The sequence below is a fragment of the Acinonyx jubatus genome, chromosome C2, assembly GCF_027475565.1.
Source record: "Acinonyx jubatus isolate Ajub_Pintada_27869175 chromosome C2, VMU_Ajub_asm_v1.0, whole genome shotgun sequence".
NCBI lineage: Eukaryota > Metazoa > Chordata > Mammalia > Carnivora > Felidae > Acinonyx > Acinonyx jubatus.
In genome coordinates, this window is record NC_069384.1 from 22,413,101 (window position 1) to 22,435,037 (window position 21,937).

Sequence of the window (21,937 nt, forward strand, 5' to 3'; positions counted from 1 at the left end):
GTAGAGAAATATATATTATTTCAATATATATTCAATATATATTATTGAATATATTTATAAAACATATATTATTTATATATAGATTATATATCTCAAAATATATATTATTTATCTCAATAAAAATCAAGACTATGAATTGGTATAGATTTTGTGGGTAGTTTGCCAATATTTTTCAGTTTTGATCTACATCCCATATCTAGGAGTTAGTGTACATTTACAAGATTTATGTGAAAGTTAACTTCAAAACAGTATATTATACTTCAATATGGTAAAATATTGAAAGTTTCATGTAAATTGCTGCGACAGAAAAGTGGATAAATGCATTATGGTATCTGATACTATGGAATATTACCTATAAATAAAAAGAATGAGTCAGGAAATTTACATGCTGAAAAAGGTATATTATTGAAACTGCATTGATATGTGAGGAAACACTGCAATAATAGATATACACATAAACATATGAATGTGTACATATCAGTGTGTGTATACAAGTCAGATGTAATTTTTACCTTTACTTCCTATAGATACAGTATTTATTTCCTCCAGCTTCTTTGAGGATTTTTTCTTTATCTTTCGATTTCTGTAGTTTGAAAATTATATGACTAGGTACAGTTTTTTTGTTTTGTTTTGTTTTGTTTTGTTTTGTTTTGTTTTGTTTGGGGTATTTGCCCTCCTTGATGTTCTCTGAGCTTCCTGCACCTGTGGTTTCATGCCATGTATTAATTTGGAGAAGTTCTCAGTCATTAATGTTTCAGATATTTCTGTTCCTTCCTCTTCTGGTATTCCTATTATACATATGTTTCACCTTTTGTAGTTGTCCCATAGTTCTTAGATTTTTTTTTCAGTCTTTCTTCTGTTCTGTTTTTTTTTATTTATTATTTATTTTAGGTTTTTTGTTTTGTTTTGTTTTGTTTTGTTTTGTTTTTGGTATTTTCTATTAAGATCTTCTCAAAGCTCAGAGATTCTTTTTTCAGCCATGTCTAGTCTACTAATCTATTCCTCATTTCTATTAGGATGTTTTTGATCTCTGGCATATTTTTTTGGATTATTTTTTAGAAATTCCATCTTTCTGCTTGCATGGCCCATCTCTTCTTTCATGCTGTCCTATAGTGCTCTCACCATATTAATCATATATTTCAAAACAAGTGTTGGTCTGATAATTCCAACATCCCTGCTTTCTCTGAATCTGGCCTGATGCTAGCTCGCCTCTTCAAAAATGATTTTTGCTTCGAGCTTTTTCTTGATACTGGGACATGATGTACTACTCAGAAGAAACTGCTAAACACAGGTCTCCACTAATGTGATGGTAAAGTGGGATGTGGAGAGGGGGCATTCAGTCATCCTGTCTTTATGTCTCGGTCATTTAGTAAGTCTGTACCCCTGGGCTGACCTTCACAATGACTTCTTGGATTCCCCCCCCCCCCCATTAAGAGCGTCAGGATGGTAGAAGTGAACTGAGTTAGGTATTTCTCTTTTCTCATGTGGAAATAAAGGGGATGGATTTGGGTATTTCTTTTTCTGCCCATTGAGAAGCCATTTCCACACACACAGTCTCTCTCTGTCTCTGTCTCTCTCTCTCTCTCTCACACACACACACACACACATGCACACACACACACACACTTTGGCTAGTTCTTTTACAATCTGTTCAGGTATTTCTGACCAGGAAAATTCTTTCTGGTTTTTTTTTCTTACATAGCATATATAACAGAAATTATTTCCTCATTTATTTGATTGTTTCTTCATTGAAATGTGTTTCCCAGCAGAGTTAAAAGCTAGATGATGGAAGGGACTAGTTTGCTTTTCCTCACAGTTGCATCTCTGGGCCTTTGAATAGTGCCTGATTATGTAGGTATTGAATAAATATTTATTAGTATAAATTAATGCTTGGGTAAACAAGAGTAGAAGTACTGTTTGATAAAATAAAAATCATTCACCATTTTACTAGATAAATAATGAGAATGAAAGATACATGTAAGTTTAATTTAAATTTATAAGAGGCGAACAAAGGAATATTCTAGAAAATTACATGAATGTCATTCTGTATGACATTGACTTTAATTTTTCTTTTCTGCAACTTGATAATCTTTAAAAAAGAACACCTTGTGTAACTAACATATTTTGTAATACATCTGCACAGTCTTATAATTGTGATAACATAAAAGTGCTAGTCTAAGAATGCTTTGGATCATGTTTAGGGGTCAGTAGGGAGCCAATCCATCCAATTAGTTATATTCTATTTGTCATCATGATTTTGTATAATATTTATAATATTTAATAAAGTATTGACAGATTTGTAAAACGAATTTTTGAATAGGCATTGAAAACTCTTTTCCCAAGGCAGAGGAAACGGTGATATTAAAAGTTATGATGGATAACAAGGATGGAATGAACCCTGTGTTTTCGTCTTCCCAAATCTTTAAGGTTAATTAAACTCAGCAGGATTTACAAACAGAAGTGTTGATGGAAAAAATATCAATTAATGGAGTGAAATAAAAATAAATACCAGAATTTGAATGTACCTCATTGTTTTGCACATGGTCACCAATATTTCTCCAGTTAATTAAGACAAAAACATGATTTCTCTCTTTCTTTCACTCTAAAGCCAAATCAGTCAATAGTAGTTGACTCTACCTCAGCTACATCTAAATTCTGTACATTTTAATATGCCTGTAGTACTACGACCTTGGTCCAAAAGACTATAATTTTGTATGTGTAGTATTCCAAGACCATCCCACTCAGTCTTTCCGGTTCTAAATATTTCCTCTGCACCACCAAACTTTGAGTAATTCATTCTTCACAAGTAAAGTAATCTTTAAAAACTTTCAGGAGCTTTCTATTAAAAGAAATAACAATGTTCCTTACTTTGACTGAAGATTTAATATTTTGGTACCTAGATAATTCTCCAGCCTGACATTTGCACCAGACCCTCTTGGCCTCACACCACTCATGTTCATTTGGCCTTTAACATTGTAAGATTATTCCTGTTTCAACGACTTTTGTATTAATTGTTCCACCTTCTAGAATGTTCCCTTCCCCTGCAAGACCTTTCATGACCCTCTCTGTAGTCACTCCTTTTTGTCACTCCTTTTTTCTTTCTTGTTTTTTTTTTTTAGTGCTTGGTGCTTATTTTTAGTGCTTATTATTACTAGACACTTTCTTTTTTAGTTAGTACTTATTATCTGCCTTGGTAAATCAAAACGAAGAGTTTCATGTGATTAAGAATCGTATTTGCTTTGGTCACCATTTTATTGCTAGGTTGTACAGAAGTGCCTGTTACCTTGTATTTATCCAGTACATATTTGCTCAATGGGTCACCAAGAACGAAGATGTATAAAATTCAGCTTTGACTTATGTGTGTGTGTATACATGTATGATATGCATATATGTATAATTATGTTATATAGTACATTGTTTTCTCAATATGTGAAAAATAAACTAAAGTTTGGTATATACTTATTTAGTTAATAAGACAATGTAGAAGCACAGCAAGGTATGAAAAAGTAGAATATGTTCTAATAAGGAAAGCGGGAGATACTGGATAGTGAATAGATCCCACTATGTTTACTCTGACATACATTAATATCCCATTCAAGTCTGAAGTAGAGCCTGATTTCTGTCTGTTCTTTGTTGTGTTCTGTTTCCAACAAGTAAGCAGGTGGCATTTTGATTGTGAATGAATCTAATGTTTTTGAAATGAAAATGTAGGCTATCTAACTTAGCATCCCATGAGGTGAAAATATCCCTTAAAGGGTATCCATAAGAAATGGTCATAGACAAATTGTTTAGTAGGATTGAAATAGGTGCGGAGATAAAAAACAAAAACAATGCAGCCATGCAGAGTGGATTCTCCTATATTGCTAAGCCTAGAAATTAATGCATGATCATACTTGCCTAAATGTATGCATAGAAAAACAAATAGAGAAGGAGGAGGGAAGATGGCGGCGTAGGAGGACGCTGGGCTCACCGCGCGTCCTGCTGATCACTTAGATTCCACCTACACCTGCCTAAATAACCCAGAAAACCGCCAGAGGATTAGCAGAACGGAGTCGCCGGAGCCAAGCGCAGACGAGAGGCCCACGGAAGAGGGTAGGAAGGGCGCGAGGTGGTGCGCGCTCCACGGACTGGCGGGAGGGAGCCGGGGCGGAGGGGCGGCTCGCCCGCCAAGCAGAGCCCCCGAGTCTGGCTGGCAAAAGCAGAGGGGCCAGACGGATGGAGTGTGTTCAGACAGCAAGCGCGACTTAGGGTCTGGGAGGTCATAAGTTAACAGCTCTGCTCGGAAAGCGGGAAGGCTAGAGGACAAAGGGAGGGAGAGCTGCTGAGCCCCCAGAAGACAGAGCTCAGTTTGGTGGGGAACAAAGGCGCTCACCAGCGCCATCTCCCCCGCCCATCCCCCAGCCAAAATCCCAACGAGAACGAGAACCAGTTCCTGCCAGGGAACTTGCTCGCTCTGCGCAAACACCCAACTCTGTGCTTCTGCGGAGCCAAACCTCCGGCAGCGGCAGCGGATCTGACTCCCTCCTGCTGCCACAGGGCCCCTCCTGAAGTGGATCACCTAAGGAGAAGCGAGCTAAGCCTGCCCCTCCTGCCCCCGTGCACCTTGCCTACCCACCCCAGCTAATATGCCAGATCCCCAGCATCACAAGCCTGGCAGTGTGCAAGTAGCCCAGACAAGCCACGCCACCCCACAGTGAATCCCGCCCCTAGGAGAGGGGAAGAGAAGGCACACACCAGTCTGACTGTGGCCCCAGCGGTGGGCTGGGGGCAGACATCACGTCGGACTGCGGCCCTGCCCACCAACTCCAGTTATACACCACAGCACAGGGGAAGTGCCCTGCAGGTCCTCACCACACCAGGGACTATCCAAAATGACCAAGCGGAAGAATTCCCCTCAGAAGAATCTCCAGGAAATAACAACAGCTAATGAGCTGATCAAAAAGGATTTAAATAATATAACAGAAAGTGAATTTAGAATAATAGTCATAAAATTAATCGCTGGGCTGAAAACAGTATAGAGGACAGCAGAGAATCTCTTGCTACAGAGATCAAGGGACTAAGGAACAGTCATGAGGAGCTGAAAAATGCTTTAAACGAAATGCATAACAATGGAAACCACCACGGCTCGGATTGAAGAGGCAGAGGAGAGAATAGGTGAACTAGAAGATAAAGTTATGGAAAAAGAGGAAGCTGAGAAAAAGAGAGATAAAAAAATCCAGGAATATGAGGGGAAAATTAGAGAACTAAGTGATACACTAAAAAGAAATAATATACGCATAATTGGTATCCCAGAGGAGGAAGAGAGAGGGAAAGGTGCTGAAGGGGTACTTGAAGAAATAATAGCTGAGAACTTCCCTGAACTGGGGAAGGAAAAAGGCATTGAAATCCAAGAGGCACAGAGAACTCCCTTCAGACGTAACTTGAATCGATCTTCTGCACGACATATCATAGTCAAACTGGCAAAATACAAGGATAAAGAGAAAATTCTGAAAGCAGCAAGGGGTAAACGTGCCCTCACATATAAAGGGAGACCTATAAGACTCGTGACTGATCTCTCTTTTGAAACTTGGCAGGCCAGAAAGAATTGGCACGAGATTTTCAGGGTGCTAGACAGAAAAAATATGCAGCCGAGAATCCTTTATCCAGCAAGTCTGTCATTTAGAATAGAAGGAGAGATAAAGGTCTTCCCAAACAAACAAAAACTGAAGGAATTTGTCACCACTAAACCAGCCCTACAAGAGATCCTAAGGGGGACCCTGTGAGACAAAGTACCAGAGACATCACTACAAGCATAAAACATACAGACATCACAATGACTCTAAACCCGTATCTTTCTATAATAACACTGAATGTAAATGGACTAAATGCGCCAACCAAAAGACATAGGGTATCAGAATGGATAAAAAAACAAGACCCATCTATTTGCTGTCTACAAGAGACTCATTTTAGACCTGAGGACACCTTTAGATTGAGAGTGAGGGGATGGAGAACTATTTATCATGCTACTGGAAGCCAAAAGAAAGCTGGAGTAGCCATACTTATATCAGACGAACTAGACTTTAAATTAAAGGCTGTAACAAGAGATGAAGAAGGACATTATATAATAGTTACAGGGTCTATCCATCAGGAAGAGCTAACAATTATAAATGTCTATGCACCGAATACCGGAGCCCCCAAATATATAAAACAATTACTCATAAACATAAGCAACCTTATTGAGAAGAATGTGGTAATTGCAGGGGACTTTAACACCCTACTTACAGAAATGGATAGATCATCTAGACACATGGTCAATAAAGAAACAAGGGCCCTGAATGATACATTGGATCAGATGGACTTGACAGATATATTTAGAACTCTGCATCCCAAAGCAACAGAATATACTTTCTTCTCATGTGCACAAGGAACATTCTCCAAGAGAGATCATATACTGGGTCACAAAATAGCCCTTCATAAGTTTACCAGAATTGAAATTATACCATGCATACTTTCAGACCACAATGCTATGAAGCTTGAAATCAACCACAGGAGAAAGTCTGGAAAACCTCCAAAAGCATGGAGGTTAAAGAACACCCTACTAACGAATGAGTGGGTCAACCAGGCAGTTAGAGAAGAAATTAAAAAATATATGGAAACAAACGAAAATGAAAATACAACAATCCAAACGCTTTGGGACGCAGCGAAGGCAGTCCTGAGAGGAAAATACATTGCAATCCAGGCCTATTTCAAGAAACAAGAAAAATCCCAAATACAAAATGTCACAGTACACCTAAAGGAACTAGAAGCAGAACAGCAAAGGCAGCCTAAACCCAGCAGAAGAAGAGAAATAATAAAGATCAGAGCAGAAATAAACAATATAGAATCTAAAAAAACTGTAGAGCAGATCAACGAAACCAAGAGTTGGTTTTTTGAAAAAATAAACAAAATTGACAAACCTCTAGCCAGGCTTCTCAAAAAGAAAAGGGAGATGACCCAAAGAGATAAAATCATGAATGAAAATGGAATTATTACAACCAATCCCTCAGAGATACAAACAATTATCAGGGAATACTATGAAAAATTATATGCCAACAAATTGGACAACCTGGAAGAAATGGACAAATTCCTGAACACCCACACGCTTCCAAAACTCAATCAGGAGGAAATAGAAAGCTTGAACAGACCCATAACCAGCGAAGAAATTGAATCGGTTATCAAAAATCTCCCAACAAATAAGAGTCCAGGACCAGATGGCTTCCCAGGGGAGTTCTACCAGACGTTTAAAGCAGAGAGAATACCTATCCTTCTCAAGCTATTCCAAGAAATAGAAAGGGAAGGAAAACTTCCAGACTCATTCTATGAAGCCAGTATCACTTTGATTCCTAAACCAGACAGAGACCCAGTAAAAAAAGAGAACTACAGGCCAATATCCCTGATGAATATGAATGCAAAAATTCTCAATAAGATACTAGCAAATCGAATTCAACGGCATATAAAAAGAATTATTCACCATGATCAAGTGGGATTCATTCCTGGGATGCAGGGCTGGTTCAACATTTGCAAATCAATCAACGTGATACATCACATTAACAAAAAAAAAGAGAAGAACCATATGATCCTGTCAATCGATGCAGAAAAGGCCTTTGACAAAATCCAGCACCCTTTCTTAATAAAAACCCTTGAGAAAGTCGGGATAGAAGGAACATACTTAAAGATCATAAAAGCCATTTATGAAAAGCCCACAGCTAACATCATCCTCAACGGGGAAAAACTGAGAGCTTTTTCCCTGAGATCAGGAACACGACAGGGATGCCCACTCTCACCGCTGTTGTTTAACATAGTGCTGGAAGTTCTAGCATCAGCAATCAGACAACAAAAGGAAATCAAAGGCATCAAAATTGGCAAAGATGAAGTCAAGCTTTCGCTTTTTGCAGATGACATGATATTATACATGGAAAATCCGATAGACTCCACCAAAAGTCTGCTAGAACTGACACATGAATTCAGCAAAGTTGCAGGATACAAAATCAATGTACAGAAATCAGTTGCATTCTTATACACTAACAATGAAGCAACAGAAAGACAAATAAAGAAACGGATCCCATTCACAATTGCACCAAGAAGCATAAAATACCTAGGAATAAATCTAACCAAAGATGTAAAAGATCTGTATGCTGAAAACTATAGAAAGCTTATGAAGGTAATTGAAGAAGTTATAAAGAAATGGAAAGACATTCCCTGCTCATGGATTGGAAGAATAAATATTGTCAAAATGTCAATACTACCCAAAGCTATCTACACATTCAATGCAATCCCAATCAAAATTGCACCAGCATTCTTCTCGAAACTAGAACAAGCAATCCTAAAATTCATATGGAACCACAAAAGGCCCCGAATAGCCAAAGTAATTTTGAAGAAGACCAAAGCAGGAGGCATCACAATCCCAGACTTTAGCCTCTACTACAAAGCTGTCATCATCAAGACAGCATGGTATTGGCACAAAAACAGACACATAGACCAATGGAATAGAATAGAAACCCCAGAACTAGACCCACAAACGTATGGCCAACTCATCTTTGACAAAGCAGGAAAGAACATCCAATGGAAAAAAGACAGTCTCTTTAACAAATGGTGCTGGGAGAACTGGACAGCAACATGCAGAAGGTTGAAACTAGACCACTTTCTCACACCATTCACAAAAATAAACTCAAAATGGATAAAGGACCTGAATGTGAGACAGGAAACCATCAAAACCTTAGAGGAGAAAGCAGGAAAAGACCTCTCTGACCTCAGCCGTAGCAATCTCTTACTCGACACATCCCCAAAGGCAAGGGAATTAAAAGCAAAAGTGAATTACTGGGACCTTATGAAGATAAAAATCTTCTGCACAGCAAAGGAAACAACCAACAAAACTAAAAGGCAGCCAACGGAATGGGAAAAGATATTTGCAAATGACATATCGGACAAAGGGCTACTATCCAAAATCTATAAAGAGCTCACCAAACTCCACACCCGAAAAGCAAATAACCCAGTGAAGAAATGGGCAGAAAACATGAATGGACACTTCTCTAAAGAAGACATCCGGATGGCCAACAGGCACATGAAAAGATGTTCAACGTCGCTCCTTATCAGGGAAATACAAATCAAAACCACACTCAGGTATCACCTCACACCAGTCAGAGTGGCCAAAATGAACAAATCAGGAGACTATAGATGCTGGAGAGGATGTGGAGAAATGGGAACCCTCTTGCACTGTTGGTGGGAAGGCAAATTGGTGCAGCCGCTCTGGAAAGCAGTGTGGAGGTTCCTCAGAAAATTAAGAATAGACCTACCCTATGACCCAGCAATAGCACTGCTAGGAATTTATCCAAGGGATACAGGAGTACTGATGCATAGGGGCACTTGTACCCCAATGTTCATAGCAGCACTCTCAACAATAGCCAAAGTATGGAAAGAGCCTAAATGTCCATCAACTGATGAATGGATAAAAGAAATTGTGGTTTATATACACAATGGAATACTATGTGGCAATGACAAAAAATGAAACATGGCCTTTTGTAGCAACGTGGATGGAACTGGAGAATGTGATGCTAAGTGAAATAAGCCATACAGAGAAAGACAGATACCATATGGTTTCACTCTTATGTGGATCCTGAGAAACTTAACAGGAACCCATGGGGGAGGGGAAGGAAAAAAAAATAAAAGAGGTTAGAGTGGGAGAGAGCCAAAGCATAAGAGACTGTTAAAAACTGAGAACAAACTGAGGGTTGATGGGGGGTGGGGGGGAGGGGAGGGTGAGTGATGGGTATTGAGGAGGGCACCTTTTGGGATGAGCACTGGGTGTTGTATGGAAACCAATTTGACAATAAATTTCATATATAAAAAAAAAGTAAATAAATAAAATAAAATAAAAAAAAGAAAAACAAATAGAAATAATTCAACTTTAATTTTTTTAATGTTTATTTTTGAGAGAAAGAGAGAGATAGAGCGCAAGCAGGGTAAGAGCAAAGACAGAGAGAGACACCGAATCAGAAGCAGGCTCCATGCTCCAAGCTGTCAGCACAGAGCCTGGTGGGGGGCTTGAACTCACAAACTGTGAGATCATGGCCTGAGTCAAAGTTGGGCACTTAACCAACTAAGCCACCCAGGTACCCCAGAAATAACTCAACTTTAAAAAGAAATGAATTACTGAAAAACGTAACACCATGAATGAATCCTAAAATGTGATGCTGAATGAAACAAGCCAGACACATAAGAGTAAATATTACAGGAATCCATTTATATCAAGTTCTATAACAGCTACAAATTATTTATGGTGAAAACATCAGAATAGTAATTGCCTGGGCAGGGGTGGGGTAGTATGTGCTGTCTGGGTAAAAGCATGAGAGAAAAAAAAATTTAAGTTTATTTATTTTGAGAGACAGAGAGGAAGTGAGCTAGCAAGTGTGAGTGAGTGGGGGAGGGGCAAAGAGAAAGAGAGAGAATCCCAAGCAGGTTCCATGCTGTCAGTGCAGAGCCCCACATGGAACTCCATCTCACAAACCAAGAGATCATGACCTGGGCTGAAATCAAGAGTCAGACACTTAACCAACTAAGCCACCCAGGGGTCCCAGAAATTTTGAGGATGATGCTAAGTTTCTGAAATTGATAAGTCTTGAGTTATACAGATATAAACATTTGTTAAAATTCGTTAAGGGAACATTTTGTGCATTTTGTGTTATGCAAATCTTACATAAAATTGGTATGCAATGATAGGCAAGTTGCATTGTGTAAGGGCTAAGTGTACTGATGTATTCTGAAAGGGAAAAAGAAAATAATGGATAAAGGATCGAAAAATACGTAATAAGAGAAATATAATAAACTATTTCTGTAGAACCCAAGTGGTTGCTAAATGGGTGTTTGCTATAAAATTCTTTCACCTCTTTTGTCTGTTTAAAAATATTCATAATGAATTATTAGAAAACCATATACAGAAAAACTGTAAGTTTAAAAAGTAAAGCAAATGCTAATTCTTAAGAATGCTTATTTTTGATTGCTGGGTTTAATATACACACATATGTATATGTATACAAATACACCTATATCTACACATAAACATTGTGTGTTTATATGTGAGTGTGCCTATTTCCTTTTTATTTTTAATTTTCTTTTTATCTATTTTTGAGAGAGAGAGAAAGTGCCTGAGCGGGGAGGTCCCAGACAGAGAGAGAGAAACAGAAGATCCAAAGCGGGCTCCGGGCTGACAGCAGAGAGCCCAATGTGGGATTTGAACTCAAGAACCCATGAGGTCATGACCTGGACCAAAGCTGGGTTCTAAACCAACTGAGCCATCCGGGTGGCCCTCTCCAATGTCTTTTTTCACTAGCCTTTTGTACTTTTTAAATTAGATACAAAGCTATCAAAAGACACACAAAACAAAACAAAACAAAACAAAACAAAAGTATTAAAATCTCTTTGTTGCTCTTTTACATGACAAAGGAGGCTTATATTCAGGAGTACAGTCATGTATTCAGTCCTATTCAAAGGAGTCTACAGTATTCAGCTCTGTGTATTTTCGTGGAATTTATATTCTGTCTAATTGTTTGAGATGCCTCAGAGAGCTCCGAATTCTAACATATAATCATCTTTTGATCAAAACTTGAGAGTAAATTCAGAATCTGCAATAATGTATTGCATGGCACATAGAATATTTCTATACAGACAATCTGGAAACCTCTACGGAGTCACTTCATACACTTGTAGGAATTGTCATAATTTATGATTTTACTCAGTTTAACCACGTTTTTGCTGTTGATGTCCTTCTTTTATTCAACATAAACTGAACAATGGTGGAAGAAATCACACATGCATTTGTACCATTATGTATCTTTCTATCCATAGTTATTTATTTTTTCTATCTGTATTTAAATCATCTATTTTTTTGCGTGGACCCCATTTAAAGAAAATTTTAATAGTCTGTTTTCAAAAGCATTTGGCTCTATCACATGTCATATTGAAGGTCGTTTAAGATCAGAAAGCAGACACTACAGTGTCCAACAGTCTTATGGTCAAGCTCTTCACTTGGAAAACAAAGTCACTGCATGAAGTATTCAAGCTCGATTGTAGCATTTGTGGAATGGAATTCGGTGCAAATGTCTGATACTCACAGGTATGCTGCTTTTCCTTCTTCGAGTTCTTTACTTTTCCCACTGGAGCCACTTTTCTTCCCGCACATTCTCCTCGTGATGCACATCAATAACCCGCATTGTCGGATGAAGAAACAGCTGACGTCTGTTACCACCAGGATTAGCAAGAGTGCCGCAACTCCCAGGCCGATGACTGCTCCAAGCCCAAGACCATTAAAAAGTGTATCTTAAAAAAAAACAAAAACAAAACTTTTACAAAGCTCCAAATCAGAAAAGTTTAGACAGTTATGTTGAAAATTAATCATAACCAAAGAGACAGGAAAAAGTGATAGTCACTGGCAGGTTTCAATTTCATAATTGTTGGGAACCATTCTCCGGCGTTCAAACAATATTTTAAGCAACTGACATGTTAATGATTTGAAATATTTTTTCAAACTTTATTTAGGTTAAAAAAAAAACATCTCAAGTAACTCTTCTTTCCAATGTACTTTTTGATTTCCTCAGAGGAAGATAATGAATTTTATCACATCCCTAACTGTAAGAGAGGGTTAAATAAATGTTCCATATGGAATTATTTTAGCTTTAAGTCTTAAACTTGCAAATTCTGTGTGCTCAAAGCACTTTGTTTTGACAGAGAATACATTTTAAAATATCTGTTTGTGAATACTTTGAAAATCATCATCTTAGAATAAATGGCTTACTTGTATTTTTTCAGTTAATATTTTAACAAATCATATTAGATTAGAGGCAACATTTTACAGAGCTATTGTACTTATGACCTTTCTGGAATATAACATGGGAAGGTAGGGGAAGACGGGAGTCATTCTTCCTTGGCATGCGGTTGCAGGAATTCCTGAATGTCGTACAGCCAGCGTCCATGAAAAAGGTGAAGGGGACTAGGATGAAATACGCTGACGGACAGAGTAGAAATAGCAAGGAGAGCAGTGGTGGTGACAATGAATCAAGTGTTTCATGCCTGTAGTTGAATATGAGGGTAGACTACGCAGTTATAACCGTATTGGGACACAAATAAGCACAATGGAAACAGATTAAACTGGTCATACTGTGTGTTACCTGGAGGGAAAATAAGATTGTCACAAGACAATTTTAGAGACTTATTCAAAATGAATCAGCACAATTATGTTAGCATTTGCTTACATAACATTATAAAATTACAACGATCTGTTTTAATGATAAAACACATTTACTCCTCAGTAGCATAATGACATGTTAAATACGTGAGTGGTGTGGAATGCAAATAACGCACAGGGACAGACTTGGTTTTGTGAAAAGCACTTTGGAAAAAAACACACATGTAAAACAAAGTTTTTCTAAGTCATGGTTTTAAAAATTAGGTTGTAATATTTTAATAATGACCTAAAGAAGTTTTATTTTAACAGAATCACTATGATTGTTCTTATTTTGAATCAAGTTGGTACTGAATTATGGCACACCTGTCTGAATCCTGGTTTATTTTTCTGCAGAATGACTGAGCCTCACAACTACATGTATTTAATCTTTTTTTTCTTCCTTCAGGGAATACACATTATATAAAAAGTTAATTCTGTTTTTGATTTGATTCTTGGCATTTTCCCCAGGTGACTGTGCAGTTCACCTGTGCTAGAACATGTAGGTACTTTTAAGCATCTCCATGAAGTCGCAGATGAGAATTCCTTAAGTATTGAATCAGCAAATTGCACCTCTCATGCCCAAGAAAAGTATAATTTTTATCATAGTTCTTTTATTTCTGATAAAGAGAAACAGTAACAAACACATAATTGTGTTGGAGGAAAAATAATTTTTCCATGCCATTTTCAGAATCTTCTTCACCCACCAAATTTTAACACTAACTATGTAGGTAGTGATGGTTTAGGAAAACTGAGCTAGCTAACTAAGATCCAGAGAAATTAGTAGTTTCCACAGAACTATTCTCTTATTACATGAAACCACTTTGAGGAAAGACTAAAGGGAGCAAAGCATTTTTGAGCCAAGGGAAATTCGTGTTTTTGTTTTTGTTTTTCCCGCAAAGTTTCCAATATAAATATGGAGAGTGAGATTCTAAATATTATTTATCAATTTTCAAAAATAGGGCTATATGCAAGATTTTTTAAAAAAAGTGTCTCATGCTATAAAAATAATATATTAAGCAAACTATGCTTTCTTGAAACATATGAAAACAACAATGAAAAATGAAACAATGAAAAAATCATGTTACACATTTTCTTCCATTATCCATTTTCAAATGTAAATGATTCTTACCTGAAATGTACAATTAGAGTATAATAAAGACAATTCACCTATGAACTTTTTTGATTACATATAAGGACAATTTTTTTTCAAAAACCGTAGGAGTTCATTTTGCTATGCTTTATGTGATTCATCAACCAAAGCTCAGAAAATATGAGTTGAAAAATAACGTGTCTGATTGAGCATGAGCCCCTATGGATATATTGGCTCAAGGTCACTCTTTTTCCACTTTAGTTAGGTTCTTCTCACGTGCAGAAAGGCTCTAGGCAATAAATCCCACAGAACAATGATGATCTATCTACTAAATCTTCATTTACCTTTTTTAGGTATGAAAAGACTGGCTTTTTCACACCAATGCACTAAACCTGGGGTCCATCACATACGGCTGTACATCCCTGGGTGAGGCAGCTAACTTCTCTGAGGCTGAGATGCCACTTTATTCAAATGAGTACGGTTACGGAAACAGCAGTAATCACAAACTAGGTCTCAAGGTTTTTGGAAAAGACTGTTACGAATATATTAATGTACTTAATACATCTAACATTAACTGCCCAGCACTAGGTAAAAATTTAACAAGTATTGGCAACATGACTACTACCACTACTATTTTGCTATTTTAAAATTCTAAAGAAATGAGATTTTGGGGGAAAAAATAGACCATCTAAAGTGAAATTAGTCTGGGGCGGCTGGGTGGCTCAATCAGGTAAGCATCCGACTCATGATTTTGGCTCAGGTCATGACCTTGCGGTTCGTGAGTTTGAGCCCAGTGTCGGGCTCTGAGCTGGCAGCACAGAGCCTGCTTGGGATTCTTTCTCTCGCTTCCTCTCTCTGCCCCTCCCCTGCTAGCGCACTCTCTCTCCTTCTCTCTCCAAATAAATGCACATTAAAAATTTTTTAAAAATAAAGTTAAATTAGTCTGTAAACATATTTCTTTTATCAGCAGCCTAAGGTGGGATACTATCGCTTATTAACCACTATTCTCTTGAGAATACAGTCACATTTTTTTCCCCGTAGATTTGGCTAGTTAGCTTTTAAATGATAAATATTTTATTTGTGATCTTTTTAGCATTAAACCAGTATATTGATCTGCTTCATTTCTATCTTTAGAAAAGCTCTTAGAAACATATTTGTAAAGCACCTTATGGTAAAGGAATATTGATGCTAAAATAGCTATTACTTTTTTTCTAGGGAAACAAAACTATACCTTTTAAACTTATGATTAAAATTTTTGAAGGTTACTGGAAGTTATTTTTATGGAAAACCAAATTTTTTTTTGTCGTTGCAGAGGATAGGATGGACATCAAGTGGGTTTATGTAATATATAATATTTTCTTTGGAATAATGTATATTATATATATATAATATTTGTAATATATGTAATATATAATAATATGTGTAATATAATAATATTTTCTTTTGAAAGCTGTGTTTTTTTAATTGGCTTATGAATATATTTAAATGCTAATACTTTCTCACATCCCATGAGATTAGGCTACAATAACTATGAAAGTTAAATTTTCTAATGTTTTTATTTTTATTTTTTCTGCCACCTATTTACTCTGGTGTGGAAGTTTATTTGTCTTCAGCTTTTTCACAGACAAAATCATGACCATATGTAAAATTACATCTCTAGGATTTGGGGATTAGCAATGACTTATTTTCCCAGTAACATACAGAAAATTATTTCTTTTTAAATTAATTATAGTTTTGGGGCGCCTGGGTGGCTCAGTCGGTTGAGCGTCCGACTTCAGCTCAGGTCACGATCTCGCGGTCCGTGAGTTCGAGACCCTCGTCGGGCTCTGGGCTGATGGCTCGGAGCCTGGAGCCTGCTTCTGATTCTGTGTCTCCCTCTCTCTCTGCCCCTCCCCCATTCGTGCTCTGTCTCTCTTTGTCTCAAAATGAATAAACGTTAAAAAATTTTAAACAAATTAATTATAGTTTTAATTATTTAACCAACAGAAACTGAGCATAACAATCATTTAAAGGGTTATAGTTTTTTATTTTTTTTTTAAGTTTATTTTGAGAATGACAGAGAGAGTACGAGTGGGGGAAGAACAGAGAAAGAGGGAGAATCTCAAGCAGGCTCCATGCTGTCAGCGCAGAGTCTGTGTGGGGCTGGAACTCACCACCTCAAAATCACAACCAAGCTGAATCAAGAGTCAGAATCAAGAGTCAGAAGCTTAACCAACTCAGCCACCCAGGCGCCCCTAAAGTGTTTTAAATTCAACTCTTCTTTTTTAGCTTTCCAGAATACCTATACATGTGCTTTATCATACATGGTATTTTTATGATCATTTTTTTTACTCCATCACATAGGAAAACAATGTTTTCAGCTCTACTTTACAGATAAGAAAATTGAGCGAGTACAGTGGCCAGAGTCATTGGATAACCTTTGCTATTAGATCAGTACGAAGACCATTTAGATTCAGGTTTTATATCGTTTATACCTGTGTTAGATTGATGTTGTATATTCATCATCAAATAATCAGGAGAGGAATAAAATATAGAGATTAAATTAAAGTGTGTAGTTTCCTTCCAGAAAATGTCCATTTCCCCTTACAGTGCTAGAGGAGGAACAACTATTTAAATGATACACAAGGGAAATCATCTATTTACATATTCCTGCTATTAGGTCTCTTTTTAGTGATCATTTTGTATTGCTCTTTGAAAAAAAAAAACCCTTTTTCTATTCTAATTTTATATTAGAATTTAATAAGTAATTTAAGAATTATAAAATTTAAACATCTATTTTTTGGTATATATTTTATCAAAGTGAATATTAGAAATGGTCTAACTGAATTTCTATAACTTTCCTCTCAGCTACCCTTCCTTCCTGTGAAATCTAGAAATTGTACAGGTGAATCACTATAAGTCCCCAGACCTTTATGTACTCACGTCCAACTTGCAATAAAAACATAAAATCAAAGTGTTAAAATTAGAAAAAAAAAAGAACTGCATTTTAAATTTATCACATGCATGTCTGTCTGCATGTGTCTATTGTAGAAATTAACTCACTACTAAAACACTGAATTAATTTCCATGAAATTTATTAGATTTGATAATACTAGTTTTTCAAGAAGGAGTATACTATATTCACACAACTAGCCTTGGTTTTTGACTCCTTAAATAGTTTACTATTTTATTTAAATATTTCTCTGTGTCTACATATAATCTCCAAATGGATTGAAAGTGGTTTTCAGAGTTGGAAAGATAATATAGACATGAAGAAAAAAAATTTTAATTAAAAAGTCTTAAAAATGGAAATTTCATTTTTGCTCCCAGAAGAGTGGTGGCTATTTTCATAAGAGATATTCCTAAATATCAGTAAGTAAACAGTTTAAGTATGAAAAACAAGAAGACATTCAACATCCATTTTGGGTGTTTCTCATAACCTTGCTAGGTGCAATATCCTCCTACAATTTCAGGAGATCTACTTGTCTCCTGTTTATGTGTTCTTTCCTCATCCTGTTCAGGAAACTCATTGTCAAACATCACGTGATTTATGGAAAATCTAGGTGTATTCTATGCACGTACATGTTTACATGTACATGTCCTATGTGCTATGGGAAAAGAGGAGGAGGCCTCTTTCTGCAGTTGGACTCCATCTGAGCCACAATGGTCAGTTACTGTAAAATCAGACATCTGGATTGTCTAAAGATTTTGTGGTTGCATAATTTAAAAAAAAAAGGACTATCAAACCATTTATGCTTCACAAACTTTCAGTAAGTGCCTGCTAACTTAGTGCAGAACTAGATGGGTTTCCTGATGTATATACTAAAATAGAACTAATAAATATTAACATAAACCTTTAGGCTTATTATACAGCCTTTTAAGTCCTTTTTTACTATGAAGCATAAGTTCCTAAACTTTAATTTCATTCACCGAATTCCACAAAACATAAAGAACAAAAGATTAAGGTTTTTATATTAACAATGGCATAGGTTTAATAGTAAGGGCTTTCACTAGAGTTGTGGTAATCTTGTATTGTAGAAGGCACACTCTAGGGTAATATATCCTTTAAAAAAAAAGGCATTGCACTAATTTAAAAACCAACTACCATCCCTAAGGATTTCACACAGTGTCTCATTGTCTTATGTTAGACAAACTGTTTTCAAAAATCACCTGTCACTTACAGACTTGGAAATGATCTTAAGTTGGTAAATTAAATTTATGTTTTGTGATTTTTTCCTTAGGGTCCCCCAGATTAACAAAGAATAAAAAAATGTAACAGAAATAACAAAAGTATAGAAATGAGACAAGCACCTAGACTGGTTCAACAAAAAAATATTTTTTTAAAAAAAGATATAAAATGTTTTGGGGCACCTGGATGGCTCAGTCGGTTAAGCATCCGACTTCGGCTCAGGTCATGATCTCACAGTTCGTGGGTTCGAGCCCTGTGTCGGGCTTTGTGCTGACAGTTCGGAGCCTGGAGCTTGCTTTGGATTCTGTGTCTCCCTCTCTCTCTGCCCCTCCCTTGCCAACGCTCTGTCTCTCAAAAATAAATAAATGTAAAAAAAAATATATAAAATTTTTAATAAGCTTCACAATTTTAAAAATGAGGGGACACTGAAAATAAAGTCTAATCACAGTATTCCCCTAGTACACACAAAGATGAATCTTTTGTATTTCTTGACATAATATAAGAAAGAAAATAATATTTTCCAGCCCTATGGAGTTGTGTAGAGAAATGTCTTATTATGCATTTACAAGTCTTTCTATTCCCTACTGTGAATACTAGATCTGCTAAACAGAACCTACATTAGGTAAGATTTGTCTTTGGACTTGATAGTCTTCTCTCGGTTAAACTAAATGGGGAATCAGGCATACAGGTATAAATGTGATATTTATAAGGGCTCCTGGGTGGCTTAGTCGGTTGAGCATCCAACTTCAGCTCAGGTCATGATCTCTTGGTCTGTGAGTTCGAGCCCCGTGTCAGACTCTGTGCTGATAGCTCAGAGCCTGGAGCCTGTTTCAGATTCTGTGTCTCCCTCTCTCTCTGACCTTCCCCCACTCATGCTCTGTCTCTCTCTCTGTCAAAAGTAAATAAACATTAATAAATAAATAAATGTGATATTTATATATTTTAGGTATTTAGAAAAACTGATTCCAAATATCTTTTTGTACATTCGAAACAACATGACTTTCAGATTACCTCAATAGGTGTAATCACAAATAGAAAAAAAAAAAAAGTAGACTCTGATTTATTCCTAGTATAAAATTCACTATTAAAGAGGGAAATGTTAAAACCACTGATACTTTTCTGAGTACAATGTTACACTATTTCTATTTCTCCAGAAACCACATTTCTCTTCTGTGTCATGACCATGGGCCTCCTGCATTTATGGTGCCTGATGGTCGTCCCAAATTGATGGATTCAGTCCATTTTGATTCCTATTTAATTTCCCTATTTGAAACAAAGGCTTGAACTTCCGAGGTTTCAAAGGTCTGGCTAATACCCCTTTAACTGCATTAATTAGAAAGAAGGAGAACATCATTCTTTGCATCAGCAAGGAGGATTAAACATACCATTTTCCATAAATTTAAACACATTTAAAAATCAAACAGAAACTTAAGAGCAACTATAATTGGATTTTATATTCTTTGTCCCCTCTAAGCCACTTTTTAAATTACTTCCCCATACACCCTGAAAAAAATGGAATGTACCCTCCTAAGGTATATGTTTTTCATTTACATTATTAGCAGGTAATATTTTAGAACATATTTATACTTTGAAAGGTGCAATGCAATGCAATGTATTGTTCATACATTTTGTTGCTCACACACTACAATTAGATATATCTAAATCATAATTACAATTTTATTCTGTTTCATTGTTGACAAAATGTTCATAATAATTCTCACATATCCTAGCTAAAATATTCTTTGAGAATCATATTATGAAAGCAGTTTGGGAATTCCAAAGAACTGTCCAAATGTGTTATTATTTCATTTGTAATACTTATTACTTTATGCTCAATTTGTTTATAGTAACTTATTTTTGTTATTTGCTTATAGTATGTTTTTTAAAAAAATTAGAACTTCTCCACTTTTACCCAAAACTTTCCTAGATTTTAGAAGCTTAAACATTTGAATATTGCTAACATTTATGAATGATGATGCATAAAAATAAAAATTATGTGTTTTTTTATTACTGCTTTTGATAAACTGTCTTCATTAAGGCCTAAGTTTTAAGATCATTTTCATTCTTCTGATTTTAAAAATTTTTTAATGTTTTTATTTATTTTTGAAGGGGAGAGAGAGAGAGAGAGCAGGGAAGGGGCAGAGAGTGAAGGAGACACAAAATCTGGAGCAGGCTCCAGGCTCTGGGCTCAGCACAGAGCCTGATGCGGGGCTCGAACTCACAAACTATGAGATCATGACCTGAGCCGAAGTTGGACGCTTAACCAACCAAGCCACCCAGGCACCCCACCATTCTTCTGGTTTTAGGTGTGCATTTCACTGTAGCTAGAACTCAACATGATCTGTTTAATGTTATTCCTTTATTTATTCATATTTCATATAGCAAATTATCTTTTGGTCATTCCCATACTTCTGTATGTCAAATTAAAGTCTTTTTTGGGATGCCTGAATGACTCAGTTGGTGAAATGTCCAACTCTTGATTTTGGCTCAGGTCATGATTACAGGGTTATGGGATTGAGCCCCAGCTCCCACTAATGCTGGGCATGGAGCCTGTTTAGGATTCTCTCCCTCCTTCTCTCTCTCTCTCTCTTTCTCTCTTTCTCCCTCCCCCTCCCCTCTGACCCTCTCCCCTGAGCGTTCTCTCTCTCTCATATATATATATATATATATATATATATATATATATATATATTTATCCTTGTTAAGAGTGATATTAAAAAAATGAAAGCAAGGGAATTATTAAAAATGCTTATGGTCTATGATAGGTGAAATTGATTTTTGCTTGGTTTGGGCACTGGAATATATATATATATATATTTTTTTTTTTAGTATTCACTTCTGTAATTCATTTGCCCTCTTTACCATTAGATTTTTTTGTTGTTGTTATCATTGTTGTTACTTTTATGGCTCTGGTTATTCTGCACATTTTAGACACATTTGTCTTCACTGGAATAAAAAAAAAGATTGAAATTTTCAAAAGATTATTGCTAAGTGAATCAAAACCTCCTCCCTAAAATAAAGACTGTACTTCTTTTGTGTTCTAATCTTTTACTCTGTCAAATCTTGTTCCCTCTTGGACAGCTTATAGTATTCGTGAGATAAAGAAAGCATTTGCATCATTCAGCTTCCTGACAAAATGCAGTTAGTAGCAACTTTTCAAGATCACTCAAGTTCATATTATTCAGATATTTAACTGCTTAGTGAACTAGCTGAATGAAAACTGTGTGGGCACAACATGTAATTTCTGGCATGCAGTTTTCGATGAACAATGTAAAGGAAAAAAAAGTATGTGGTGCTAGTAATATTTGTGATGGCTATGAAAGAGTATTATTATCAGTGAAAAGAAGACTTCAGTCTTTTATAAGGAATTGCATTTTGGGGAAAGAATTTTGGGATTTTAAATTTTAAAATCCTTAAAAATATATTAAAAATCATAAGGTTATAA

At 36.3% G+C, this 21,937-nt stretch overlaps 1 protein-coding gene across 3 annotated transcripts in view; it reads right to left on the reverse strand.

Moving 5' to 3' along the window:
• Window positions 1-21,937, reverse strand: part of NCAM2 (neural cell adhesion molecule 2) — a 517,977-nt gene that overhangs the window by 13,337 nt on the left and 482,703 nt on the right. For all 3 annotated transcript variants that reach the window (XM_027041783.2, XM_053220659.1, XM_053220660.1), the window contains one exon: window positions 12,126-12,330. In XM_027041783.2, coding sequence (XP_026897584.1) covers window positions 12,126-12,330 — 205 coding nt within the window. The remainder of the gene's footprint in view (window positions 1-12,125; window positions 12,331-21,937) is intronic.